Source organism: Penicillium cataractarum (genome assembly GCF_028827025.1).
Source record: "Penicillium cataractarum strain IBT 29864 chromosome Unknown utg000002l, whole genome shotgun sequence".
NCBI lineage: Eukaryota > Fungi > Ascomycota > Eurotiomycetes > Eurotiales > Aspergillaceae > Penicillium > Penicillium cataractarum.
The window spans coordinates 3,537,986-3,565,905 of record NW_026622738.1 but is presented as its reverse complement, the minus strand read 5'-3'; the positions used below and the strand labels follow the sequence as shown (position 1 = coordinate 3,565,905).

The 27,920-nt window shown below is 49.5% G+C and overlaps 11 protein-coding genes across 11 annotated transcripts; 8 read left to right on the top strand and 3 right to left on the bottom strand.

The window, feature by feature from the left end:
* Nucleotides 1-17: 17 nt before the first annotated feature.
* Nucleotides 18-1,275, top strand: N7496_003367 (glycoside hydrolase family 12 protein; the record flags this gene model as incomplete). The annotated part of the gene is made up of 4 exons (XM_056696298.1): nt 18-309; nt 432-487; nt 554-975; nt 1,032-1,275. Coding segments are annotated over 4 exons (1,014 nt in total), but the record flags the coding sequence as incomplete, so codon positions are not given.
* Nucleotides 1,276-2,448: 1,173 nt separating this feature from the next.
* On the top strand, nt 2,449-3,366 carry N7496_003366 (PhzF family phenazine biosynthesis protein; the record flags this gene model as incomplete). Its single annotated transcript, XM_056696297.1, has 1 exon — nt 2,449-3,366. One exon carries the CDS (start codon nt 2,449-2,451, stop codon nt 3,364-3,366), a length of 918 nt encoding a protein of 305 aa, XP_056558509.1.
* A 2,731-nt stretch (nt 3,367-6,097) lies between these two features.
* Nucleotides 6,098-7,713, top strand: N7496_003365 (uncharacterized protein; the record flags this gene model as incomplete). Its single annotated transcript, XM_056696296.1, has 3 exons — nt 6,098-6,227; nt 6,291-7,004; nt 7,070-7,713. The coding sequence occupies 3 exons, from the start codon at nt 6,098-6,100 to the stop codon at nt 7,711-7,713; spliced, it is 1,488 nt and encodes a 495-aa protein (XP_056558508.1).
* Nucleotides 7,714-8,130: 417 nt separating this feature from the next.
* Nucleotides 8,131-10,152, bottom strand: N7496_003364 (uncharacterized protein; the record flags this gene model as incomplete). The annotated part of the gene is made up of 5 exons (XM_056696295.1): nt 8,131-8,460; nt 8,518-8,941; nt 9,000-9,150; nt 9,213-9,889; nt 9,950-10,152. 5 exons carry the CDS (start codon nt 10,150-10,152, stop codon nt 8,131-8,133), a joined length of 1,785 nt encoding a protein of 594 aa, XP_056558507.1.
* Nucleotides 10,153-11,464: 1,312 nt separating this feature from the next.
* N7496_003363 (uncharacterized protein) lies at nt 11,465-12,018 on the bottom strand (the record flags this gene model as incomplete). The annotated part of the gene is made up of 2 exons (XM_056696294.1): nt 11,465-11,669; nt 11,705-12,018. The coding sequence occupies 2 exons, from the start codon at nt 12,016-12,018 to the stop codon at nt 11,465-11,467; spliced, it is 519 nt and encodes a 172-aa protein (XP_056558506.1).
* Nucleotides 12,019-14,195: 2,177 nt separating this feature from the next.
* On the top strand, nt 14,196-15,038 carry N7496_003362 (uncharacterized protein; the record flags this gene model as incomplete). Its single annotated transcript, XM_056696293.1, has 1 exon — nt 14,196-15,038. One exon carries the CDS (start codon nt 14,196-14,198, stop codon nt 15,036-15,038), a length of 843 nt encoding a protein of 280 aa, XP_056558505.1.
* Nucleotides 15,039-15,704: 666 nt separating this feature from the next.
* N7496_003361 (oxidoreductase, short chain dehydrogenase/reductase family) lies at nt 15,705-16,502 on the top strand (the record flags this gene model as incomplete). Its single annotated transcript, XM_056696292.1, has 1 exon — nt 15,705-16,502. The coding sequence occupies one exon, from the start codon at nt 15,705-15,707 to the stop codon at nt 16,500-16,502; it is 798 nt and encodes a 265-aa protein (XP_056558504.1).
* Nucleotides 16,503-16,897: 395 nt separating this feature from the next.
* Nucleotides 16,898-18,124, top strand: N7496_003360 (Saf4/Yju2 family protein; the record flags this gene model as incomplete). The annotated part of the gene is made up of 1 exon (XM_056696291.1): nt 16,898-18,124. The coding sequence occupies one exon, from the start codon at nt 16,898-16,900 to the stop codon at nt 18,122-18,124; it is 1,227 nt and encodes a 408-aa protein (XP_056558503.1).
* Nucleotides 18,125-18,293: 169 nt separating this feature from the next.
* N7496_003359 (serine/threonine-protein phosphatase 2A activator) lies at nt 18,294-19,861 on the bottom strand (the record flags this gene model as incomplete). The annotated part of the gene is made up of 3 exons (XM_056696290.1): nt 18,294-18,746; nt 18,819-19,170; nt 19,230-19,861. 3 exons carry the CDS (start codon nt 19,859-19,861, stop codon nt 18,294-18,296), a joined length of 1,437 nt encoding a protein of 478 aa, XP_056558502.1.
* Nucleotides 19,862-20,061: 200 nt separating this feature from the next.
* Nucleotides 20,062-21,884, top strand: N7496_003358 (uncharacterized protein; the record flags this gene model as incomplete). Its single annotated transcript, XM_056696289.1, has 2 exons — nt 20,062-21,712; nt 21,766-21,884. 2 exons carry the CDS (start codon nt 20,062-20,064, stop codon nt 21,882-21,884), a joined length of 1,770 nt encoding a protein of 589 aa, XP_056558501.1.
* A 1,555-nt stretch (nt 21,885-23,439) lies between these two features.
* On the top strand, nt 23,440-27,446 carry N7496_003357 (M protein repeat protein; the record flags this gene model as incomplete). The annotated part of the gene is made up of 3 exons (XM_056696288.1): nt 23,440-27,024; nt 27,144-27,214; nt 27,299-27,446. 3 exons carry the CDS (start codon nt 23,440-23,442, stop codon nt 27,444-27,446), a joined length of 3,804 nt encoding a protein of 1,267 aa, XP_056558500.1.
* Between the last annotated feature and the right edge of the window lie 474 nt (nt 27,447-27,920).

Here is a 27,920-nt window from a genome sequence, read left to right as displayed (position 1 = left end):
CGCTCGGCAAGATCAGCGACACCATGGCGTTGCGATTACTCGTCAACACCGGCCTTTTGGCCATTCCAATCGGCGGTTCGGTCGGCACGCTGCTAGGTATTGATGCACACCGATCAGCGACCGGACAACCACCACTCTTCACCAACAACGGCAACTCGAATACCGGCTCAGGCTCTGGCTCTGGCAGCGATAGCACTGGGGGCGGCTCCGGTGGTAGTGGCTCTACAACGAATAACGGCGTCACCAACACTCAGTATTGCCAAAATTCCTACGGTATCTCACCACCGTCGGACGGACAGCTCTATACTCGTAAGTTCGCCTTTCAATCTACCTTGCGAGATTCGCATTGTTGTGCCATAGTCGGCGCAGCGGCTCTCTTCTAGGCCCGTCTATTCTACTCCGGCCGGATTCGAAACTAACACCTGCAATAGTCAATCCCAACCAGTGGGGAGTGACAGATTCAACTTCGGGCGCGCTATGCATGAATGTGAGTATCCAATGAGTATCCCTAGCTACTGCAATTTCGCGACTAATCGACTTTGTTTCGTTCAAGGTCACGACGTTCAACAATGAAACCTATCCGACCAAATACACAGCCCCAGGCTTCTCCGCGACTTGGCAATTCGATGCCGGCCCTTCAACTCAGCCCGTGCACGCCTACCCCAACATCATGGTGGACGATATCTTGCCCATTGAGCTGGACAAGATGACCCAGGTCGACCTCGACCTTCACTGGACCTATGGCGTGGGCAACACCGCCGCCGCCTCGACCGACGAGGACACCCTCACAGCGGCAAACCTCCAGACCAACGTTGCCATCGATATGTTCTTCGACTCGGATAAAACGAATGCAGCAAACAGCACTCTCGCAAAATACGAAGTCATGGTCTGGTTTGCCGATTACGGCTCCTCCGCTCAGCCTATCGGTCTCTCCGCTGGCGCGGTGACGACAAAGACGCTGAACGGAACGACATTGTGAGTAGACAGGCCATCGGTTCTAAATGTGGAGGTACTAATCTTCTTCTCTGCAGCGAACTCTACACCGGCACGAATTCGGCAAATCAAAGCGTTCTATCATGGTGTGCTACCGAAGCAACGGAGAAATTCACCGGCGACATCTACCCCCTCATCACCGATCTCTACACTCTGACTGGCGATAACTACCCATCTAACACGGATTATATGGGTATCTTCCAGTTCGGTACCGAGGCGTTCTCAGTAGATAAGAACGTTACCTTCTCGGTACCCAAACTCTCGGTTGACATCCAGAAATAAGTCGCTCGGGAGCATGTACATACATTTTTTTTCTCTTCCTTCCTAATATTGTGCAATAGTTTACGATTCACCAAGCCATGACAATCTATACATTACAGAAGCGTTCAATAACTCTCCTTCACATTTCCTACTAATAACACACTCTTTTGAGAACAATCTTGCCCAGTATACAATCCGCCCGCAGTCAAAAATATTGTCACACTCCAGCCTCAAGAACTCGAGACTCTGAGAAGACGATCAAATAAGCTTGAATTGAGTTCCGAGATCATTGTCACAGCCTTGTCAATAATATCTCCGCGAGGATCCTCTTTTCAGCCCCACAGTCGTGATAGTCCCAATAAGCGTTGAGGCCAAATGCATGAAATACGAACCGCAGCCTTGCCCCGCATAATAATTGATTTTCAGGCCTCCCTCCGAGCCTTGGCACTTCTAATGGGAATTCTCGTGTCTTTTAGAACTTATTCCACTTCTTTGATCTTCAATGGTGGATGGGGAAAGAAAGAGTCTTATGTTTTGAGGGTGCTAAGCACCGTCGGGGAAAATCAAGTCTATCTCATGAACACGATGGGCATTAGCTTTCTAAGAGAGATATTTCCGACAATCATTTTTGTTGACCTTCGAGATCCTGTCTGGACGGAATTTCTTAGGGGCCATGAGGCCCCTAGGGGCATTGTCAAATGAATCCACTTGTGGATAGCGAGAGTTGTGGGTGGAAGGTGTGGCGAGGGCTTTTGTTGGGATCTCTTTCAATCAGATTGCTGCCGATGAAATCTTAGAGGTACCCATGAATGTTCGGTCTGCGAGGATCATGGATTCGTAATTAGCATGTGGTCAGTGAAGAGTGTGTACAAAAATTTGGTCATCTTGAAATACAAGTTGTTGGATCTGGTCTACGAGCAAGTCCGGCTTGAAGGGGAAGAATATGTGATGATGGTAGGAAGAGAATGACAACTTAAAATCACAGATAATCTCAAGACACAGTAGTTGAGCCTAGATTGTTCGTAGCCTTTACCTATCGAGATGACCTTCGCTGTTGTTAAGCTTAACCTGACCTCCACGCCAAGACATATCCTGACTCACGTCTTCCCCGCAGCTACTTTCTCAGCCTTGTCCCACGATTGTCAACATTTTCTCCTCTACTCAAGGAAACACTAAGAAAATACTATATATATAATGAAGCCGCCTAATGCCCATCATCTATCGGTATTCCCATACTCTCTCGATGCTAAAAATGGAGGCAATCCTACCACCATCTTCCTCGACGCCGACGAGATGAGCTCAGAGCAGATGCAATCACTTGCCAAAGAGAGTGGCCACGAGTGTGGATTCGTTCTATCTGGGCCTACCGGTGATCAACCCCGTGCAGACCTCACAATGAGGTACTGGGTGCCAAACCACGAAATGGAAATGTGCGGCCATGCCACAGTCGGTGCCATCTGGGTCATGGACCAGCTGGGGCTACTACCTCCGACCGAAGGAATCTCCATTTCGACCATATCTGGCATTGTCGAGGCACGAGTAGATCGTGGAGAGTTGGAAACTCGCGTTTTCGTCTCCCAGCCTAAAGGCTCTGTGGAAGACATAAATGACACACTTGTCCTCGAAATTTTGTCATGTTTGGGGATCACTGAAGACGACCTCGCGCCAGGCTTCAAGGTCCAGAATGCTCGTACCTCTCGAACGAAAACATTGGTTCCTTTGAAAAGCCGAGATGTCCTTGACAAATTGAAGGTTGAGCCAACTCCAATTCGTGACATATGTGAAAAGATAAACTCCACGGGCCTCTATCCTTATGCTGTGATTGCTGCAGAAGATCAAATCGTCGAAGCACGGCAATTTCCCAAATCGGCCGGTTATCCTGAGGATCCGGCGACTGGTATCGCGGCAGCAGCTCTGTCTTTTGGGCTTCTAAAGAATGGACTTCTCCCAATTGAGCCTACCAAGCCTCTTGTTGTGAGACAGGGATTGTGTATGGGAAAGCCATCTGAGATTCAAGTTCAGTTCAGGCTGCAAGAGGGCAGTGATGTCAAGGGCTGCTGGATTTCTGGCAAGGTCAGACGGGTGATTGACGGTCACAAAGACGCAGAATAAGCATCAGATACATATGCCTGAATTTCATCACGTCAGAATCTATATTTTTGGCGCCTTCAAACGCCGCGCGGCAAAATTCGTTGTGAGATGAGAAGCCCGGTAAATTTTACAGTCAATTGGACCTAGCTATCACTCTTCGGAGAGCTATCCAGTAGTACAAACCTGGTAAATGGGGCAGCCCTTTGACCAAATAGCTTGGGCCTGGATTCCAGTGATGTCACCCTCCATTCCAGTAAGTGACCTCCGAACCCTCGTGGCTAAATCCACGATGAATGGAATTACTAATACATACTTACAGTCAAAAGTGCACTGTGATTGCATTTATAACGAGTATTATTAACCGCCAACCCTTCATCATTGTAAACCCTTGGTCACTATTCAGACAAAACTCCATAAAGGAAGGAGAGTGAAGTTTTTACGATCACGGGATGCATTGAGCTTTTCCAACTAACGTTCCAAATCCCGATCCAAATTCGGAAACCGGGTAGCTCTATCCGCATTCCTCTCCCTTTGCATTGGCACCGGCGAGACTGCCCCTAGGTAGGGAAAGATGGTGTGAGAAAGAAAAAAAAAAGTACTACACCGGCTTGTCGATCGCTCGTGAATGAAATCCGTAAATCAACCGTGCCCTATGCACGTGAGATCGTCAGTGGCCTTGTCGCAATTGTGCAGTCGGGGCTCCGGATCGAAGATCCGACAAATTAGCTCGGATGTCAGATGGTCCGTGAGGATAGACGACAAGGCTTGACTTATTGGCGCAAAGTTAACTAGTAAGTCTTTGCCTTATGGTAGAATATTACTATTACAAAGCTGACCAATGAAGAAAAATCTGATATATAGTTAGTTTGTTTGGTTGTGCGGACAGAGCTGATTGGATATCATTTAGACTTCGAATTCGCACTTCACCTAAGCCCCCGGATGTAGATATGCAGCAGCAAAGGTACTTCCACCGGTTTGGAAGGTAGAACCGATCACTGCCAAACTCACTTTCTGTCTAAAAATCTTGAGGCTAGAGGTAGCTTCAATATTGCGTGCTCTTGAGGTCATCTGATACCCACCCATACTTGAAGATAGCCTTGCGATAATGTGGGGGTAAATTAGTGTTAACCATCAGTCAAGCTCTTGGGACACGGGGCTGCGTTTCAAGAAAGGGTCAATTCGAATTGATTGAACTCCCTGAACTTAGATTACACCTGATGTCAGCCTTAAGAATGTCAATCTAGATTGTTACGGAACATAATGAGATGTCCTCAAAGTGTGGGGATAGGCGAGTAATTTGGAAAGCAGATACGAATGTTTGAAGCCTGTTTTGAGTGTAAAAGACGATAAGTATTTTCAAAAAACTCCACTGCATTTGACTCGTCACCCGGGATACATGGGTCACCCTCATTGGAGACAAGTATCTAGGAGGTTGTGGAGAATATATATTTCGACTTCGACTTTCTGAATCGGAGACAAGGCTAAAACTAAGGATGAGATGGAGATATACTTCAGATGGACTTTAGCCTAGTGGCTATAAAACCACATTCTTGCAAGCAATATAACTTCATACCTTGTTTGTATGAAATTCATGAGAAAACTCGCCAATTTTAATCTTGAAGCGAGTTCTAGCTCCATCGCTGGGGTATATCCAAGTCTCCAGAATCTATGCATATTTCAGGTGCAGATGGGACCCGAAACAAAAAATACAATGCGTCATTGCGTTCTGAAATCAAATTTCCTGGTTATGTTTACATAAACGAGCACTCAGCCCTAAAGATTAGGATTTAGAGCTCTCGATAGCACAGGATTTCATTTTAAAGACTCTGCTTGAATGATAGACACTAAACTAGTGACAGCAAGAAAATTGCCTTGCCCTCAATCTCGGCTGACTCGGCTCCAAAATTTATCTTAATTTGTCATACGTATCAATTACGATATTGCTTCATGGAATAATCGCAGTCATATGATTCAAAAAATGACCAAAGGGCACAAAGGTAAGCTATTGGACATATCACTGTGAAGATGCTATCTGTATGGCGGGAGCGGCGGTTACAACCACCCTGCTTAGCAGTCGAATTATAGGCATAAGCGAGATGCGCAAAGGAATGCGGAACATTTTTCCAGCCCTTCGGTGATAAAGCTAAAAGTAGATAACTATGAGGGAGCTTTGACGAAAGCTGTAGGAAAGACTAGACCCCCACCAAGGTTGCAAGAGTGCGGGACTTTGAAGAGGCCGGCGAATCAAGCACCAACGACGGGAGATCTCAGCGATGATCGATACCTTGACCATGTTATCTATAATTCCAAACCTGAGATACTGTAATAATATAAGAGGTCAGAGCTTCAATAAATAATTATGAATTGCGTCACCCTGTTCAACGTGGGTGCAACTGCTCCCCATCTCTGTGCAAGGAAAATTGATCAGCGCAACGTCCCGAGGACTATCTATCCAGAATTAGAGCTAAAAGGCAGCTTTTCCTTGCATGATGCAAAGTCTAACTATTTAGTTGAGTGATGTTCCGGTGCACGGTCATGAAATGATTCGCTCATTGGACTCACCCTACATTCCAATAAGCTCAATAAACCGGGCGACCCCTAGTGGGCAGGTATCGGCGATATAATCATAAGGAATGTAGAGCTTGCAATCACCCGATTAAATTGTCCGTCCAGTTTTCGGGACGTCAAATAGAGCTTGCTTGACACTTATAGCATCCCTAAATTTTCCGCAGGTAGTTACCCCGGTCACATCATGTCTCCAAAATCTGCCGTTAACCATGGGTTGCGACGACTGAATCTCGGTATCTTTTTGATGCTATCTGCGTCTGCTACATCAGGATACAATGCCAGTCAGATCAATAGTCTGCTCGTACTTCCGGAGTGTGAGTTACTTTCATTCTCGAGGGGATATTGATTAAGCGTGTATTCTAACCCATGAAAAATAGTCAACGAGTTCTTGAGCGGCCTCGATTCCAACTCAACCGGCCTAATTATCGCTTCCGTCTCTCTTGGGTCCTTCCTATCCTTTATCCCAGCTTCTTATGTCGCCGATAGCTTGGGCCGCCGGAGATGCGTTAGTATCGGAGCCACACTTTGTATACTCGCATCTATACTGCAAGTTGCAGTAAAGCATCCCTGGGTTTTCTTCGGTGCTCGCATCGTTACCGGGGCAGGCGTTGGATTCTCACAAACTGCAGCACCGCTGTTGATTGCGGAAACCGCATACCCGAGTCAGAGGCCAACCCTCACTGGCTTGTATAATGCGGTCTGGTTCTGTGGATCTATTACTGCAGCTGCCATCGCTTTTGCTACTTTGTCTATAGACAACAGCTGGTCCTGGAGAATACCATGCCTGCTTCAAGTCCTCTATCCGACCATGCAACTCGTGGCACTATTTGTTATTCCCGAGAGCCCGAGATGGCTTGTTTCGAAAAATAGACAAGGAGAAGCTCTTGCTATGCTTACAAGGTACCATGCAAATGGTGATATGCACGACAAGTTGGTTCAAGATGAATACGATCAGATTTGTGCCAGTATTCATGCCGAGGCCGATCAAAAGTCTGCCTCACGATGGACCGCTTTCTTCAGATCAAAAGGGGACATGCACCGTCTTACCATTTGTATTCTTTTGGGATTCATGCAGGAGTGGACTGGCAATGGTACGGGATTTAAACTCCACTTTTTTGATTTTCGGATGATCGGCTAACCTTATTTTCTCGACAAGGCGTCACTTCCTACTATCTACCGCCCATCCTGGGTTCCGTCGGTATAACTAATGCAGTACACCAAGCTGCCGTCAATATTAGTCTTCAGTTCTGGAACTTGATGTTTGCCGTAGCGGGAGCAAGCACCTCGGACAAATACGGACGACGAGTTCTCTGGCTATGCGCAACAACCCTGATGTTCATCTTCTTATCAACGTCAACTGTCATGGCCGGCCTGTTCGCTGAAATGAACATCTTGCAAGCAGGCATTGCAGTAGTCCCCATGCTATTCCTTTTCTGCGCAGCATATGACTTCGCATACATGCCCCTCTTCATCGCCTATCCGGCAGAAATCCTACCTTTCCAGCTTCGCGCCAAAGGTCTCGCCGTCACACTTACAACAGACTCATTGGCCTGCTTCTTCAACCAGTACGTGAATCCGGTGGCATTCTCAGCACTTCAATGGAGATACTTCAGTATCTATGTGGGGTGTCTGGTCGTTGTGTTTGCCCTGGTATACTTCTTCTTCCCAGAGACACAGGGAAGATCTTTGGAAGAAGTTGCGCAAATCTTTGAAAGCACCAAGGTCAAGGATCACGAAGCAATCATGAGCGACTCTGATGGATCCAAGCAGTCGTCATTCGTGATTAAGTACGAAGAATAGAGCATCATCATGTTTATACCTGACTCGGATCTAAAGCGTGCTTGTTTTCGCCTATCCATCATCAGCGTCTGTTTCATTTTCTTTCATTCATATTTACACTTACTGTATGTTTTATAATCTTTTTCTATTTTTTGTTACACTTAATATACTCTCGGTTGTTCTTACTATGACCTAAAAGTATCAATATCTTGGCCACTCGCAAAATCTTATATTGCCATTATTCCGGTATGCCGGGGTCTTCCACCTGGTCCAGAACGCGCTGTTCAACATTGAAATCCAAGCTTCCAGAGCCTGATCACTAAATACTTTGCCTACGAACGCCTTCGGGTACCCTCTTCCCCGTAATTTGCTACTGTACATGTTCCCGCCATTCCCCAAATGTTAAGAAAAATGTTCTTTCATCAAACTCGAAGCTGTTCAAGTTCGCGGCCAATTTCCTTTCCATCGGACAAGTTCCTCTTCCTTGTCATCAATCACCACTACCATCCAGACACCAACCTCACCATTATTAGCCAGCAAAGGGGTGCAATGGATCCAACGGTAACGACCCTGATCGCTGAAGCGATTCACCCACTTGATTCGGGCTGTGACACTTCGGCCAGCCATCATGGCACGTAGAATACTCTCACGTTTCTCACTAGAATCGCCGATGCGAGTTAAGAATGAAGATTGCAGCATGCCGGGAATCTGAAGCGAGGGAGATGTGAAGAGGATTCGGAGCGATGGATAAGGGCGGACGAGGAGGTACTTTCGTACAGTTGTTAGATAATGCCCGGCCACCACATCGAAGAATAAAAAACTTACATGTTTGTAGACACCCGTCAAAGACGCGCTAGGAGTAGGGCCAGGTGAAGTTACTCCATTTAGTCGAAGTTCACCCTCGTGCTCGGGGCTTTGCAGCCATAGTCGACTGTTTGTCGCGTTCAATTTATCCACGACGGGATGGAACAAATTACCGCCATGATCATGAACGTTCTGTAACTCGCGATGACTGAACAATTCATTGAGCTCCTGGAACTCAGTCTTCTTGGGCAAAGGCTTTTGAACGGATTCATCATCGGGCGCCTCCGTCTCTCCGTTGAGATTTTGAAGAGACTCCATCTGCGCTCCTTCCATTGCCAGGCCAGATACATCAATCTGGGCACCGATGAAGTAACGGATTTTGCCTTGACTGTCGCAAAGTGGGGCGCATTGAAGGAGGTTCATAAAGGGCGAACCATCACGGCGACTATTCGTTCCGGGTTAACTATTCATACTTCCCAATCGGGCTTCCCGGGTCATCTCACTAGTTAAGGAATATCTCAGAGTGGTGCCGACCCTCGGCAAGACTCTCTCTAATGCGTCGTACGCTGTTGGGGTTCGTTTTAGGACCTTGCAAGAAACGGCAATTTCGCCCTAGCACGTAATCCATGCCATATTGTGTAGCACGGTGAAATTCTAGAAATGGGTCGTTAGTTCAACAATGAGATTATCAACTGCAAGGAAACAGTGTGACTCACCTCCAGATGCAAAGATAATAGGGTTATCCGGCCGTGATGGATCTGTCAGACAAAATACTTCTGCCAGCGCATCGGCTGTGCCTTGAAACTTGTCCGGGAGCGTTCCTCGTATGCGCTCCTCGACAACCTTGCTAGTAATGTTGATACAGTTTGAAGTGATAAATGCCGGTAACTCCTCCGCTGTAAGAGCATCCAGCGCATGCTGCACGCGAGCTTCAAGCGCGGCATTTGAGGTGGGTCCCACGGGTTCCTTAGCTGTCTCAATGCCGGCCGTAGGTACATCGACTGAGAGCCGAACTAGGGCATTGGCATACTGAATTGCTTTTAGTGCTTTGCAAGCGTTGAGATAATATGTCAGTGTCGGGAGTGACCTCGGCCTCTCAGCGATCAGGAATTCGCGGAATCGAGCCAAGTAGCGCGGATTATTGAGGATTACCAGCATATGCTCCGAGGAGAACATCACGTCGGCCTGGCGTTCGAGGGAGTGGAGTGGGGCTTCGTCACCCTCGTACGGAGCAACGAGGTCGTATGAGCCTTCATTCTCCTCCTCATTCACGGGATCTAAGTGTCCAGTGCCGTCGTAGGGGTTCGTCGCTTGGAGGAGGGGGAGTTCGTTGACATAAAAATTGCGGCGCAGCGCCTTGTTGGAGAGCTTGGTACTTAGCTCGCTGGGAGGACTGCGACTCTTAGCGACCGGCCCTTTTCTTCTTCTATCTTTCTGCAGTCTTCTGGCTTACCGTTCCTCGCCATTGATGTTGAGCTGCTGGAATTGGTCAACACTGGTGTTCACGCCATTCGGCGCATTGTCGTGGTCTCGACAGAGACTCTTTGTTTGAATCTCGGCTTCAAGTGCGGCCTCGTCAAGAACAATAGTTGGCGAGTAGGACCTCGTCGATCCAGTCTTAAGTGGACGATCATCGAGGATGTCTGGGATGTCCATTTTCTCACGAAATGCCTTTAGCACTTTTACTTGTGGCATTTTGCGCCTGCACCTCGGGGCAGCAGACCCTTAAGAGAGCAGACCGATCGATGTCGCTGATCATTCCGTATGGCTCCATCATGCAGACCAGCGCGGCTTATTGAATCCTATCCACGGTCGTTCAGGAGGGGGTGGGCGAATGAACTGTTTTTGACAGTGACACAGTGTGAAGGTGGATGGGATCTGCATTCTCGCAAATTTGGTGGTTGGTTCGATCGTGCGATCGATCGGCGATCGCCAGGTCCACGAGCGGGTGCTTCTGGAAATCAGACTTTTGAATAAACGATGATGCAATGCGTCAAGGAACCGCACCTAGGCGGGTCGATCGTTGCTCGGATTTGAATGGCATTGTGGGGGTGTCAATTGGTCTGGGCCGGTATGTCACCGATGAACCAGGTACGATCTCCATTCGCGATGGAGTCGGGAGGATAGAAAGAAGAAAATTGTCCGCTTGTGGAGAAAGCTAATCTCCTTATGAACAACACTATTGATTTGACCTGCATGTCACAATTTTGTTCCGATTCTATATTTACAGCGTGAAGCACAACCCCAGGCTCCATCCCATCACAATTTAGATATTCAATGTAAAGTTCCAGCTGCTTCGGAAAATATATCCGCAGCAAGGAGTTGCAAAGTCACAACTCTCCGGTTGTGACGGATCCATGGGCATTTCGAACTCTCCACGTTCGTTATAATAACTTGCCATGCGCTTCCATGTTTCACTCAACAACTCTGTGTTGGGAACATCAAACGAAGCATTAGGTCTGAGCTCATATTTCTGGCGCGCTATGTGCTTAGATAAAAGGATTTATAATGGCCCTCCTGGTTGAAGCGACAAGTAACAGGGCAACCTTACAACCTTGAAGCCCCAGGAATTCGAATGGTTTCGCTCATGTGCAAAAGTTGGAATTTTAGTACTATGTACAAATAAACGCGCGAGTCAAATGCATCAGGACATAATCTATTCTAAGCTCCCAACATTCCTGCCGCCATTGACGTATTACCGTTGGGATAATAGACGCCAACAGTATTCTTCAAAAAGCAATTACCGTCTTGTCCACCATCATATGCAGCCGTCAAGTTGGCAGAATAAACAATCCCCTTGCACGTGGAATCATTGGAGCTATCCTTGTTCCAATCAACACAATCTGAGATGCATGATTGCAGCGTATAGCGAGTGGTACGGGTAAGATCTTTCACAGTCCCGTTGCCTGATGAGGCTTGCTCTCCTCTTGGCCAATCAACTGCACATAATAGCGTGAATATGGAGCCATCAGAACCAGTGACCGTTGTCAAGTTCTTTCCAGGGCAAGGATTCGCGGCTATGCCTGTCGTGCCCGAGGTGACGGGGGCCGAACTCGTGGTGGATGCAGTGAGGGTCGTTGCGGCCGTGGAAGTCGTTGACGATGTCGATAACGTTGAGGATGTAGATGATGTAGAGGACGAAGAACTTGAATGGGTCCGTAATGTTAGTAATTCTGTAATATTTCTTGACTTGAGAATGTCAACTTACCTGTCTGTTTTCGATGGCTCGGAAGAATGACGATTTGCAAGTGTCCCTCCTACTCCTCCACCAACCGCGGCCCCAATGACCACCAATAATGCGATACCAAGTAGTGTCCAGAAGACAGTCGGCTTCAGACCACATATCGTTTTATTCGGATGTTTCAAATCGTCCTCCCCTGAGTCACCTGGCCTGTTTGGCCCGGAAACATAGATCGGATCGTTGTTCTGACTGACTTCTTTTTCAGAATCGGGTGCCACTTCAATACCCGGATCATCCCTTGCGGGTCTCTGTTGTGAATGTACCACTTCAATTCCGTCCATATTCTGCTGCCAGTACGGTTGAGGAGCGTGGCGGGTCGTCGATGCTGTAGAAATTGGGGGCCGAGAATATGTCTACCACAGCGTGGAAGCCAAAAACAGTTGGGAATAGTCTAATTCTCGGCAGCGGGTTTGGAGTATGTTCGTTCTAAAGAACAAGCCACATCGAGGGCGACAAGTGAAGGGCAAAACGGTCAGTTTCTCCAGGTTAAAAGAATTCCGGGGGCAGGATCCCTGACCATGTGCAGCAATGGTGTTTATCACTCGGCATTCGTTTGACAAGAAAAGCCAGCTGGTTTGGGGGCCAGGAGTCGATCGTTGTCAGATTGGAGTAAAAGCCGCTCAAAATACCCCTGCAATTGGTTGCAGGTTGACAGTTGGGCTTGACAAGGGTCCACGAATTGGCTGCTAGCGGGCCGCTTAGGACTCTATTGTTAACCGCTAAACCATTACTAGTATAATCTAAATAAAATTAGGCTAGGACCGGGGTTACAGAAACAGGTCTAATCATGCAAAATGAGAACCCGACCGGTCAGGTGTAATTATTTCCTAGTCGCCAATACCTTGGCAAATCCTTTAAGATTATAGTATCCAATTGTAGAGCTAACATGCCCTGGCTTCGGAAAGGCTAAAAGGCTGCTTTGCTTGCGTAAGTTTCGACAGTCCCTGAAGCAAAACCGGCCCTTATATACCTTGGCATCGTATTTTCATCTCTTGGGATGGGATGCTTTCCACTTTCCGCCACAGACATAACAGAACTCGAAGCCACAGCGACATCTAAAATAAACACAGTCAGTCTCTCCTTTGATTCATACAGTTTATCGTTCAACTCACAGCATATGACTACATCTGGTCGCTAAATTGCCACATTGAGGACATTGTTGCTGGTTTTTCTCGGACTCAGCAGTTCCTTTCGCCAGTTCGCTTTTATGTGGGTTTCGCTTGCATCGAGTACAATTCTCTTGCCCACATACTTCACATTTGGCGGTTTCCTTCTTGGTATTGTCTGCCGAAACTTGTCTTGAGCATGACCTATCTGGACACCCTCCGAGTTCAGGGAGTGGTGGTTCCCTTGTTCTGCCTTCATCACCCAGTTCTGTTACCTGGGGCAGTATTGTACCGTTGTGAACCGGCTTAGTTTGCTGCGATGTGCCATACAGGTTGTCTGCGAAATGATTTTTCAGGCAATCATCGCAGTAATCCACACACTGGGGAGCTTCGTCCAACAAGTACAAGATAGCTTGTATAGACGGTAAACAGCTGAGCAATAGCAGTAAAATAGAGATCAAATTTTCAAGCACTGCTTGATCCATACCATATGTCACAACCAGATTGATAGGATTCGTTTCTGCTTTGATCCTTTGATTGCGACCAGATCTAAGGTAGACCCATGGATTTGCATAACGAAGGTATTCCAGTAGGCGTTTAAACAGAAAGAACATCTTTGACTTGGTGAGTAGAATGTCTAATGGTCCTTTGATAATAAGTTTGCCATAAATCAGGGATATATCGGCATTCTTTAAAAGATTATGAGTTGTGCAGAACAATGGGAACAAAGGTCACTTCTTCAAATATCAACCATGACCATGGAACAAAGCTAGTCCATTTTTTTGGTCCTCAGCAAAAGCCAGATCCATTGTGTGTAGGTTTCCATCAAGATAAACCCCAGTTCCTTGCTATTTTCATGTAAATTAATAGTAGAGTATAATTTATTCAAGATTCATAGAGCCTAAAACTCCGAATAATTGACTTATAGTTCTTTTCCTATAGGTCAGATCTACACTTTCGTCTTAAACCAAGTCCAGTGCCCAAAGGAAGAGCCAAAAATGTTTCTTCTTTCATTATACCTCATGGCATTGGCCACCCTCACCTGCCAGGGGGGTGGTCAATGCCACAGGTATCACCCAGATCTCTACATCTATACGAGGCGCTAAATGATTCCACCTATCTTAGTGATGAGACCTGCACCCTGCGTCCTTGGCCTCGTATTTCTCATCTTACCCTGCATTCTAAGATATTTTGGTGGCTTGGTGAGCTCTCGCGCCTATTGTTAGCGTCCATAACATCAACCGAAACGAGAAGGGCCGTCCACCCCCATTCTCCTGTAGTTATTAATATTGAAGGCAGGGCCCCTCAAACTTGAGTCAAACTAGCTTTGAATACAGCTTCGCCTTTTTAGAATGCACATTATACCCTTGTTTCTACTATCCTTTGTATGGGCGCAGTCATCTGCAGCGTGGCGTGTCACATACTATGGAACCGAGACAGTCGTACCTCTAGCTTGGGGCGGCGAAACAACAACAATCACTCCAGTGGTGACGACCGCGCCTCTCACAGTCTCACCAATATCCACCTCAAGTGACTATCATACCGATTATGCCACTGGAAAAGAGCTAGCCAGCGGCATCATCAGCGTTACGACAGAGTATCTCATCTTGCCAAACGTTACCGGCCTCCCTGTCAGCGCCTTCTTCTTCGACCCACCAACGGAATCAACCACTGCGAGTCCGACCGTCACCACCCAGTATTACCTCCCAGTAACGCTCAGCAATCCGGCATCATGCACCAAAACGACATTCACATACACTGATTCTATCAGCATCATACTGCCTGACAGTCTGACCGCACAGGCGACCGATTCCAGTCTCGCAACGTACGTGACGACTTATATATCAACCATCAGCACCAATTTGGGTGGCCAGGCTGTGACGACTTCCCGATGCGATGTGTATCTGAATAGCAAGGCTATTCCTTCGGCGACGATTTGGGATGACAGCTATCTCACCGAGTGTGTCGATCCGCGACGGTCTACATGCAGTGCTGGGGAGAATCAGAAAGCTACAGGTTCGGGAGGATGCAATGGGTTATATCCCCCGACTGGAGCTTCGAATGCTGCGGCAACAACTACTGCTGGAGGAACCGCAGAGCCTACCAAGACAGGCGGAGCTCCTGTGACGAGGAAATCACTTGGCTCGTTAGGCCTATGGAGTTTTGTCCTTTGTGTCTGGATTGGATTTAATTAACATCTTATTCTTGTCCTTATCGCGTTTCATCAATGTGTGGGTAGTGCCAGGTACATGCGTCTGATATTCAAAGTCACTTTTTGGGCATTCGTCCGTCGTGATTCGTATCAGGTTTATCGAGCTTCCCTCAATATGGGCCGTTTACCTTCTTCCAAGGCTTGGGTCAATATGTACACATGGCGTTGATTTCGGACACGAACTCAATTACCACCCCTGACCCCGCAAGATGCATAGACGGTCGGTGGAATGCATAACGGATGTGGGCTCATGATTCTTGCCGGATACGAGTCAGGGCTAGCCTTGCCAGTTGGACCGACGGAGCAACGGACGAAAAAGTACAAGTGGAGTCAGCTCTGTGATAGCATTCGCCAGGTGAAAAGATCTTCCGCATAAAGAGGCTGCAGATTATTAATTCAACCATTTGAATGATGTATTGTGGATATAGCATGCCTGAGAAGGTCTTGTTCTGTGCTATGGTTCGCCCGGAGTTAATACTGGGTCAGTCCTACACGTTGACTTTATCTCCGGTTGAAGTAGAATACAACGTCACGCAACTATGGGATTTGCATTATAAATTGACATCGATTCCGGGTTGAAACATGTGGCAGACTCGAAGTATTGCCTGTTATACTCTGCAGTCCTTGATACAGTCACAACTTCATCAGAATGGCACCAAAGTATACCAACAAGCTCGCCAACCAAAGAGTCTTGATTCTTGGAGCTACCTCAGGAATCGGTTTCGCCGTGGCTGAAGCTTCATTCGAGCACGGAGCCAACCTAGTGATTTCGAGCTCTAACCAGAGCAAGCTCGACAAGACCGTTGCCCGGCTTAAGGAGTCCTACCCAGCTGAATTCGAGAAGCAGACTATCACCACTCACGTCTGCGACCTTTCCGATGTCGCCAACCTGAACACAAACCTGGAAAAGCTCTTCGAATTTGCTACCAATGGCGGCACCGATAAACTGAACCACATTGTTACGACTGCCGGCGATGCACTTAATCTCCCCAAGCTCGCCGATCTCACGCCCGATGCTATGTACAGCGGCATGACGGTTCGCTACATCGCACCCGCAATGATGGCCAAGTTCATTCCAAAATACGTGGTGGACTCGCCATCTAGCTCCTTCACATTCACTGGCGGTATGCGAGGCAAGAAACCCGCTCCGGGCTGGAGTATGGCTACGGCTATTTGTGGCGGAATCGACGGTCTAGCTCGTGGTCTTGCTTTAGATTTGAAGCCAGTGCGGGTGAATGTGGTGCATCCCGGCGCCGTTAAGACTGAGCTGTTTAGCATGTTCCCTGAAGAGCAGCTGGAGGCTATGTTGAAGATTTTCCGGGATAGTTCGACGACTGGGACTGTTGGGAAGCCGGAGGATTTGGCGGAGGGTTATATTTACCTCATGAAGGATGAGTTTGTGACTGGATCGGTTATTGAGTCGAATGGTGGCGCTTTGTTGAAATAGATTTTGAGGCTTTATTGAATGAAAGTCAATGCATTAAGCTTTACGCAATATGGCATTACAACGAAGAAAAGCCATGCTGCCTCTATGGTGAACCAGACCAGGGCTCCAGAACCCTTGAAAAGATGAGTAAGCCTCAGCTTAAGCCCGTTAAGTCCGGCCACCACGCCTAATCCACCGCCTTTGAAGCTTTGACTTGACATCTCGACCACCGTTAAGACAACCAGAGCTAGCTAGCTGTTAGCAGCTCCCACAGACCTCCTCATACGCCTCCAGACAGGCGCGGCCTGTTCCCCACGATACAGGAACACCTGGGCCGCGAGGGCCACCACGGTTCAAGATGCAAGGGTTCAGTAAGTCGTCGTCGCCCCGCGGTCACCTAAAAAGTAATCGCTGACATGTTCGCCAGATATGGGACGGTCCGTCACAGCAATCCCAAGAGTTCCATGACCAACTTTCAAACTGACACGATTCCCAGATATGTCCCCCCGGACCAAGAAGGCGTCACCTCCGCAAACAAGCTCGCCGGCAAACACCCCCTCGGCGCACGCGCACGCCACCTCCACACAACAGGCGCCCTCATCGTCCGCTTCGAGATGCCCTTTGCCGTATGGTGCACAACCTGCAAACCGCACGAGACCATAATCGGCCAGGGCGTTCGCTTCAACGCCGAGAAGAAGAAAATCGGCAATTACTACTCCACACCTATCTACAGTTTTCGCATGAAACATACCGCATGTGGAGGATGGATTGAGATTCACACCGACCCCAAGAACACGGCTTACGTGGTATTCGAGGGTGGGAGGAAACGAGATACTGGGGAAGGCAAGGAGCTGCAGCCCGGGGAGATTCTTATTCGCGGGCACACGCAGGATCCCGCGGAGAAAGACCCGTTCGCGAAGTTGGAGGGGAAGGTGGAGGATAAGCAGCGTGCGCAGACAGAATCTAGTCGTATTTTGGAGTTGCAGGAGCGGCAGAGTCGGGATTGGGAGGATCCTTATGAGAAGTCGAAACGGTTGCGGCGGACGTTTCGGACGGAGCGGAAGGGGTTGGAGAAGCTGGAGGCTAATCGCGAGGCTCTAAAGGACAAGATGAGTCTGGGTATTGATCTGGTTGATGAGACGGAGGGGGATCGTCTGCGCGCTGGGATGGTGGATTTTGGGGATGGTCAGTCTTCGGTTAGAATGGAGGCTGCGCGCGCAACTCGGGTTCGACCTATGTTCGAGACAGTGGATTCGAAGAGCTCCCCGAGGAGTGAGAAACGTGAAAAGGACAGAAAGGGGATCCGGAAGACGCGGGCAGCAGACCTCGTTGAACAGCGCAAGGCTTCTCTGCGGAATGAGTTGAAGGGGAACACGCGTGCTGTGGTAGATCCTTTTCTCAAGGATATGGGAGATCCACAGGATATCTGGAAGCCAGGCGTCAAGAGGAAGAAGCCTTCTTCTACAACAGTGATGCCCCGGGGACCTTCAGAGAATCCGACGAGGGTGGGTGAGGACTCGCCATACTCAGACTCGAAGGGCCACCCAGTGGCGCCCAATGATATCCCTGAAAACACTGTCCAGCATTCATCGGCTGCTTTGGCGACCTCGGCATTGGTGGGATATGATTCTGACACGGAGTGATCACTTATGATATTTGCGCATTGTACATTACTTTGATACCCCCGGAAGGCGTTCAAATCTTTTTCTTTTAAATTCAAGAAGACATGCAGTCCTGTATGTTCATTCCATATGGCATTTTTTTCATCCTGATCTAAATTGGGTATCATTTTCTTACTCTTTTAATCTCACTTTATTTCGCCCAGGGGGCTTTAGTAGGACCATCACCTCCAGGTGGTGGCGGCGGAGGCCGTGCGCTCGCCCATGGAGCTCTAGTAGGAGCCATTGGACCTGGTGGTAGGCGCGAGGTATCAGGTAGAGTTGCAGGTGCTCCTGGTGACTCAGTTGGTCTGCCAGTCGCCCACGGCGCTGCCGTAGGGCCCATAGGTGGAGCACGAGTACTAGACCCGGATGTAGCCCAGGGGGCTTTGGTGCCAGCATCTGCGCTGGGTCGAGCCGTGGAAGATGATAGCGAGCCCGCATCTGGTACGACAGGGCGTCCCTGTGGACCAGATGTAGTATGAACAGTTGTTGGAGGCATGGCAGCATTCGGATCACGATCGAAGCTGAAGAGGGATCCGAAGGGGAAATGCTGCACGACGGGGAATTTGGACAAAACCTCTGCGTTGTACATTTTGATCATTCCCTTAAGTCACGATTGTCAGATAAATTCTCTAACTGGCAGAGCAAATGAGCAGACAAGGTTATGGCAACTTACTTTGTTGATCTTGCCCCAGCCAGCTTGAATTCCAGAGATGTCATAAAGCATTGGGCTGTGTTCCCAGAAAGGACCCTTTTTCACATCGTAGATGAACCCAATTGCCGAGAAGTAGAGATTCGCTCTCCTTTCACGCTCTACAATGGTGGGCTTCATGATTCCACCTGTGGCGGGTGCATCTGGTAGCGAGCCTTCTTCGGGTGTGAGATCTGTGGCTTCAATAGCGGGGGATAATTGAGCAGAGCCAAATACGTATGGGATAAACGAGTGATCATCAAGGCCCCAGACACCGTGAGAACCCGCTGGTTCGAGAGTGTACGTCTTTATAAGTAATCTGACGAGCTCGAGGTACCTGATGTTTATTGTTAGAGAATACGATCGCCGTGGGCTCTGTCTGCACGAGGTACTTACGGCTCGATCACCCCAAGTACAAGAGCTCTCTCCTCCACCCCGAATTCAGACTGTGGGAAGCCGTTGAGTTTCCAAATCGCACCAAGGAAAGCCAAAAAGCTCAACTCATGGCCAGTGCCATAGTCAAGTCTCTGACCACTGCCCCAGCTACCGAGGAAGTATGCCTTGAGCTCCGCCTCTGCAGTAACTCCCTCGGCCGAGGACGACGGCCTGTCCAAGAGCTCCGCCGGCAAGCATTCTTTGAGCAAGTCAGATGCTCGGCTAGCCAATACTTCATGCCACCTCCGAAAACTGATGTTTCCAAATCTCCGTGGTCCGGTGTCTGGCGGGACCTCTTGAACGATATCCTCGACCTTTGAGAGCAGTCCTTGTAACTGGCGAACGGGCGCAGAGTATTGTACGTCTTCGGAGCCCAAAGGCCAGGTTTGTATGGTATCATCGGGTGATTTTGTAGGAAACATTGCGCGGTTTAGCTGCAGAATAAAAGTCATAATGTCCGAGTAAGCTTTCGAGGTGAGAAATGCGGATACATCTTGCGATTCGTGGATCTTCTTCGCAGGCTCGACAAATGTGTGTGGTTCCGACGGGTCCAATACCGCCAGGACGCGAATGGCTCTGCCATCGGGATTCATTTTTGCTGATTGGAGTTGTGAAGTGAAAAAAAAAAGAGAAGAGTGCGGGGAGCTGAAGGCGAGGGGAAGAACTTGGTCCTAAGGCGGGATGACGCTGTGAGGGTGGCAGATCTCCACTCGAGCTTCCCTTCAGCTGCACTCCGTCACATTGCCAACACCCTGTGCCGCGGCCTTTGACAAGTGCCTTGCTTCTTGCAGGGATGTCGCCCTCCAAGAAGCGGAAGCCACGCAACTCCACCATTGACTCGGTGAATTTCTTCAATGAGATCAGTGGCTCGAGCGCGCCTTCGAGGCGCAATACCACACACAGCGCGTCTACTCCGCCCCGAGACGCGAGACGAGACGTCTTCGATATCCCCGTGACACCTCCGAAAAGGCGCAGAGCGATACCACCTCAAAGTGAACCTCCCCTAACGAGACAACTGCGAAGTCGCAACATTGATATTTCACCACCGAAGGCCGCATCTATACCTGAAGACCAGACTCCCGCGTCGTCACCTCCGGAGGTCGAGGAAGCAGATGAGGACCCGGAACCCCGCGACGAAGCCAATGAAGAAGAGCACCTCGGACTAGACCACGATTCACATCCAGAAGAGGAAAATGAGGAAGAAGAGACACGTCAGGAGGAAAACGAACATGAGGAGGAAGATCTCGAGGAGGACCCTCTACCGAACCGTGTGAATCTCTGGCCAGAGGATTCAGATAATGTCCCCGATGACTCCAGCGATGGGGCCTCTGTCATACTCGACGATCAACCAACATCATATCAAAAAGAACCCAAATTTGACAACATTGAAGTCGTGGTCGATAATCGGAGTAGTGTTGACCAACCAAATGGACACGACCATGATCCCAGCTACGTCGAATCGTCTGTGCTTGAAAGTGAAGAAAGTGAGCAGGATGATGATTATTTCCCATGGGAAGATTCCGAAGGCGAGCGACAAAGGGCCCAGCAGCTTCAAGCGATTGATCCCGAGCCCACCATTGCTGTGGAACCTGTGGATGACACTCGCGATGAGCAGCCCTCTAATGGCCCACCAATCAACGAATCGCCACATAAAGAGCGCTCTCAGAAGAATGAACTGCAAGATCTAAGCCGGTGGCTTGCGCAGGAGATAGAGTCATCTCCCCAGGGTGCACTATGGGAAATCCTTCGCAATTGCAGGCGAAACTTGCGAAAAGTTGCGATCAAACCCATACCAGAGTATCTTACTGGAGCCAACTCTGAGGTCACAGAGATGCGGCAGCTTTACTACGACATAATCAACACATCCACCTTATCATGGGAAACACAAAAGGAGCTCAGCAATCTTCGAGAAGCCGTCCGTACCGAAGCCACACGCATCTTCGAGTACGCAGCCGAGGAGGCACCGGAAGAAACGGGTGAAGGCGCCGAGCTGCTTAATCAATTCGAGGCACATGTGGTGGGCTCTTTGATTACCCTAGCCACCTTTGGCTACAGAGCTTACAAAATGTTGGGCTCAACAGCATACGCGCAGTTTGAGGGTATGCTGGAGTTGTTGATGTGGTGCTGCACTCAGATCTTCAATTACGCGCAGACTTCCTATTTGATGGGAACGCAGGCCAGGTCGAAGGCCATTCTTCTGCCCCTGAGGCGCATCACCAAGGCTCTTGGGATGGGTAGTAGTTTAGGTGCAAGCGGAGCCTCGAGCAGGGTGTCAAGCAGTATCCGTCCAACGGTAGCCACTCAGGGTGATATGTCTTTTACCCAAGACGACAGTATCTTCACGCAATGGACGCAAGTGGCAGACTATGATATACCCCCATCACAGCGCCCATGGTCTCAGGATGAAGAGAATGCCCTCCGTGATGGGGTACGGCGATTCTCTGGTAAGCCTCCCCTAATATCCGGCCTAGTATGATTGAACTAATCTCTAGAGCAGAATATGGTGATCCTATCCCATTGGTCATGAGTCATTATGGACATCGTTTGCGACGGCGAACGTGTCGGGATCTCAAAGCCAAATTGGACGGGCTGGGCCCGTTCGTTGATGATTTCTAGGCGGTCGTAGTTGGAGGTCGCCATTTTTTTTTGATTGTTCTGTATCATGTTGTATACCCTTTAGCGTAGCCATAAATTTAAGAATTCTTCTTCTGATCTACTTAATCCAATCCAACTATTTCCGTACTGTTTATATAGTTTATATCATAAATCAGACAGCTCGTTACTAAGGCGTTATCTATAGCCCTATTTACTCGTCTTATATATACTAACGTGGGTGATTTAGGAGATTAGCTATGAGATTCTAGGTCTTGAGATTGGTCTTGAGATTGGTCTCGAGATTGGTCTTGAGATTGTAGATTATATTTAAATTTCAGCTTAAATAATCTTATTAGTTGGTTGATTTAAATCTATTTTAATCGGTTGCCTATAGTCAAATCGCTTTTCTATAGGAGATATAGGAAATGTATAGATATGGGATAATCCCCTCTATCGCCCATCGTAACTGTTCGGATCGGCCGGTTCGGGTTCCAGCGAACCATGGATACGATTGTTTTGGTCAACAAAAAGGGGCCACGCGTGGTGGCATCTCATTCAGGGGGTCTTGTTTCGTGGGCATCGGGACGTGTAGAATAATATACTCAGATCAAATTAGCCAAAGATCCATTTACATTCTTCGTAGTATGGCTGCATCAGCTAAATCTGGGGTTAAAGCCTAATAGGGACTGATCGACAACGTTGGGCAGCCTTGAGGAAAGATGGTTACGACCCTGTGCTCTTGGGAAAAAAAAGGAATAGCCATCACGATAAAAAAAGAGCATAACTAACTACCTACTATTTACTCATAAAGACGACACTCCAATCCAGAATCTAAAAAACAAAAAAATCTCCAGCACGGTCCTCGGTCCCCCCAAGATGGTTAGCTAAGGGACGCGCATGGAGCAACGACGATCCCTCCCCCTCCTCCATCGACACCGCTTTCACTTTTCCCGCTTTCTCCTTTTTTACCACTTTCGAATCTAAACTCCTCTCGTCAAGCCGTTCTTTGCGCCATTTGCAACTGTTGTGTCTTGTTCTCTTCTGGCGGTCGCAATTTCTGGTCGATTGTCAGGATCGATCTGAGAATCGACCCTCTCGTTCCCTCCTCGATCGAAGCCCCTGAAAGCTTCCTGGTCAAATCTACACTGAGTGAGTATCATGAGTTTCTCTCAACTGGTGCTGTTCGAAACGTCATTCCCTGAGCCTTCGACTGGTCAAATGGGGCTCATCTCAACACCGCCTTGTGCTACATTTGCTCAATTCGAAGGGCAATGGCTGCCGGTTGCCGTGGTCTTGAATTCGTGGTTGTACCGAGCTTCGGAGCTTGAGCTGCAATGCTTGACTACCCCGTATAGCTTTGAGATGCAGGACCCAAGTCGCCACTTTTGGTCGAGGCTAAGGGAACTTATTCCAAACTGCTCATTCATATACTCTACTTCGATATGTCTTCCGGTCAGATACTAATCACCTGCTTCCTACCCAGGTTCCCGTTCTGTGCATTTGATACTTCCCTTTTACGCGACTTCCTCGGCTTAATTTTTTACCGTATCTGCAACATTCACACCCATTGATTAATATGGCGTCGACGGAAGAGGCTGCGCCTATCCACTCCGACGTGGATGTCGAGATTGCACCACCGGCGACCCCCGTCGACTCGACTGTGCTGTCGGGAAGCGAGGATATCGGCAAATCCAGTCCCGAGGCGTCCAAGGAAAACACCCCAGCGTCCCCGGCCAAGTCGACCACCAGTACTGCGACTGCCACTAAGCGTCCAGTGTCGAGCTCTACAACTGCGACCAAACGGCCCACCTCGTCCTCCGCCGCATCCAAGACCGCAACCTCGGCCACTCGAACAAGCACGACTTCGAGCACGCTGAACAAACCTCCTACCCGGCCCACGACTGGCACCACTGCTACCCGCAGACCGCTGAGCACCTCAACTACTGCTTCCCATCGGTCTCGCCTTTCAATCAGCAGCTCTGCTGACGAGAAGCCTCGGTCCGTTGCCAGCTCCGGAGATGAGAAGCGTGGTATCTCGGGAACCGCCAAGCGCATGTCTATGGCCGGTACTGCCTCCACTCGGGCCCCATTGAAGTCATCCTCTACTCTTGATCGCCGATCAAGCGTTGCCGGCTCGGCATTGGAGAGAAAGACCATTCCCTCCAGCACCTCTCGCACCGCTACTTCTACTTCCGCGAGCAAGCCTGTGGGCAAGCTGACCTCCTCGACCACATCGACCACTCGGCCAACTACTTCCACTACCACGACCCGGACAGCGACTCGTCCGACTTCTTCGACTACCGCCACACGGAGTGTCGCCTCATCAGTCACCGACCCGAAGAAGCGTTTGAGTACCGTGGGTAGCACTGTTGCCCGAAGCTCTGAGAGTGCCGAAAAGCTGCAGGCTCTGCAGACCAAGCTTTCAGAGAGTGAGGAGACAGTCGCCAGCCTCAAGGCCGAACTCGAAACCGTCAACGAGAAGCTGAGCCAGCTTTCCGTCGCGGGAGAAGATAGCACTAAGGATGTTGATGCTACCGAGTCTGTTCGCGCAGAGCACGCTGCAGAGCTTGAGAAACTGACTTCTGCTCATGCTGAGGCGCTTCAGTCTCTGCAGACTCGCCTGGAGGAGGCCGACACTCAACGCACGCATCTCGAAGAGAAGTTTCAAAAGGACCTTGAGGAGGCCAGGCAATCCGCTAGCGCTAAGGGCGATGAGGAGCTTGACGCTGCTGTTAAGCTGAATGAGAGCCTCAAAGCCCAGCTGGAGGATCTGGAGAAGGGCCTCGAGAAGGATGTTGTAGAGCACAAGGCTGCCGCGGCTGCTTTCGAAGAGCAGATCAGCACGCTTAAGGCCGACCTTGAATCCCAGAAGACTGCTTTGGAAGAAGAGAAGGCTTTGGCTATCGACAGCCTTCAGAGAGAGCTGCAAGGGCGCGACCAAGTCATGAATGAGCTCAAGGCTGCTCTTCAGAAGCTGTCGGATAACAAGGATGAAGAGATCACAGCTGAGAAGGACGCCGCCAAGGAGCTACAGAGCCAGATTGCTTCGCTCGAGGCCAAGCTTGCCGAAGCTGAATCTGCCACTCAACAGAACTCGGAGGAGATTACTACTTCTCTTGCGGAGAAGGACAAGGAGATCACCGAGCTTAAGGAGGCTATCGAGAAGCTTCAGGGAGAGCTTGAGTCGTCGCGCGACGGTGCTACAGCTGAACACGCTGCTCAGGTGAAGGATCTCGAGTCCACTCACGAAGCTGCGATCGCCACATTGAAAGCTGAGCATGAGACTGCTCTGGGCTCTCTGTCTGCCTCCCATGCTGAGGAGCTCACTGTTGCCAAGGCTGCTGCCGAATCAACTGGCTCCGAGCACTCCCAGCAGCTTCAAGAGCTGCGCGATTCGCTCGAGACTGCCAAATCAGCTGCTCAGGAAGAACAGAGCCGTGCTGTTTCTGAGCTACAAACCGCTCATGACGTCGAGCTAAAGTCCCTGCAGGAGAAACTCGAGGCATCCGAGAAGGCTCTCGGGGAAACCCGCCAGGCCCTAGAGGAAGGCAAGGCTTCTGCTCAGGAGGATGCCGTCCACGAGATTGACGATCTTCATCACAAGGTTGAAAGCCTGGAGACCCAGCTGTCGACCACCACCAGTGAAATCAAGGCCCTGCAACAGGATATGCAGAGCAAGCAGGCCGAGGCTGACGAGCTATACCACAATCTGAAGAACCTCGAGAGCGAGTCCAAGTCTAAGGAAGCCCAGCGAGAGACCCTGCTCAAGGAGCAGGAATCCCAGCTTAAGGATTTGGAAGAGAAGGCTGCCGAGGCCGCCGCCCTCCTCGAAGAGCACAAGTCACTTGCCGCTGCCTCTTCTGACAAGCACTCTCAGGATCTTGAGTCGTTGAAGGCCGAGCACGCTGTTGAGCTTGAACGCATTCAGCAAGAAGCTTCCGGATCTCACAGCAGCGCATTGAGCGAACTTCAACAGAAGCACGATGAGTTGTTTGCCAAGAACCGCGATCTGGAGTCAAGCCATGCTTCCCAGGTTGAGTCTCTGCAGGCTGAGTTGAAGTCTACACTCGAACGCCACTCTGCAGAGATCGCTTCTCACACCGAGTCTCGCGAGCTGCAGCTTTCTGAGCTGCAGAACTCATCTGAGCAGACCAAGGCTAAACTCCAGGCTGAACTCGAGGCTCTGCAAGCATCCAGATTGGCTGACAAGGAAGCTCACGCCAAGGAACTTGCCGGCCTTCAAACCGGTTTCGAAGAGACCAAGGCCAAATTCCAGGCCGAGCTTGAGGCTTCCCAGGCTTCGAAGGCTGCTGATGCCGATGCTGAGCATGGCAAGGCTATCGAGGAGCTTCTCACTCTTCAGGAGGCAAAGATCTCCGGTCTCCGGGAGCAGCTTGAATCCTCGAACAAGGCTAAGTTTGAGGAACTCCAGAAGTCACACGACGCTGTCCTTGTCAACGTCAACGAGCAGCTCGCCAAGGCTAATGCTGCTGCTCAGGATACCTCTGCTCTTGACGGCTTGAAGATTACCATTGCCGAGCTCGAGCAGAAGCTGGCCAATTCCGTGGAGGCCCATGCCGCAGTGCAGGAATCAGCCGCTACCACCTCGCGGGAGCTTCAGGAGAAGCACACCGCGGAGCTCTCTAAGATCCAGGCTGAGCACGCAGCGCTCTCGGACAAGCACCAGGCGGCGGCTGCCCAGGTGGAGGAGCTTCAAAGATCCGCCACTGCTGCGGCTAGCGGTAGCCAGTCTCAGTTAGAGGCTATTCAGAAGGATCTCGCTCTGTCCAAGCAGGAGATTACCTCTCTGAAGGAAAAGCACACTGCCAGCTGCCAGGAGCTGGAGGAGCTACGAGTTTATAACAAGACCATGGAGGGAAAGCTTGCCGCTGGCGAGCAAGACTTTAACGACCAGATCGACAAGAACATGCAACTTCTCAACCAGCTCGGCGAGGTCGACAACAACATTTCCGCCAGCCGTAAGCGCGTTCGCGAGCTCGAGGCTGAGCTGGCCGCTCTGAAGGCGGACAACGACAAGAGCACCACTTCCGGTCTGGCTGCAAGCCAATGGGCGTCGGCAGATGAGGACACTGATGGAGGTGTAGGGAAAGGTCAAGCCGCAGTGGAAGGTGAGGACCTTGGATCATCCATTGAGGGAACGGTGGGAAATCCCCGTTTAAACTCCTACTCCTCGGATTTGCCCGATTTTCATCCATTTACTTGAAGATGAGGCCAAACAAAGATTTTCGTACAAAAAGACTAATTGTCTCTCATCCGTAGATGGCAAGCATTCAGGAACAGCTTAAGCACATCCGCTCCGCGAACGATGAGTGGTACGATGAGCACCGCAGGTTAGTACCCCCAACTCGGGCTATTGGAAATCCACACCCCCCCCCTTGCATTCCAAGGAATGTACACTAACGATCGCTATGCAGGCTTATCGGAGAATTGGCCCAATTTTCTCGTCGAGCCACGCCAAATCCCCCCAGTGCATCATCGACCCCGCACCCCGAAACCTCAGCATCAGCTCCCGAGTCGGAAAATAGCCGCGGTAGACTTGAAGAGGTCCCCGCGGCTCGGTAGTGACATGTGTCTGGCTGTACTTGGCAGCCTTTCAGTGTACCGCCCCCTTTTTTCTTGTGATTGGGGGTTGTTGCATGAATTTCCTTTGTTGGATCCTGTTTCGCTCGTTTCGTGTCGTTGGCTTCGTTCGCTGTATGTAATAGGACCCAGGATACCCTGCTCTTGCTTTTTTTCGGCTGGATTTGTTCTGGCTTGTTCATGTTTAATACGTTTATATTGTTTAATGCCAATTTGGTCCTATAAGACTATCAGGGAATGAATCTTGAGCCCTCTACAGTAGAAGAAACTCTTTTCAAAACAAGACATTAGTGAGGGGAACTACTAAGTCAGAAACATGACCTGAAGATTTCATGACCGAGATTTCAGAGGAAGGCCAAACAATCAGGAGTGCAACATTGAGTCTCTGAATCTCATCATTTTGACTGGTATTGTACTTATCGAAACATCCTCTTACGTCGCCCACTTCACTAAACA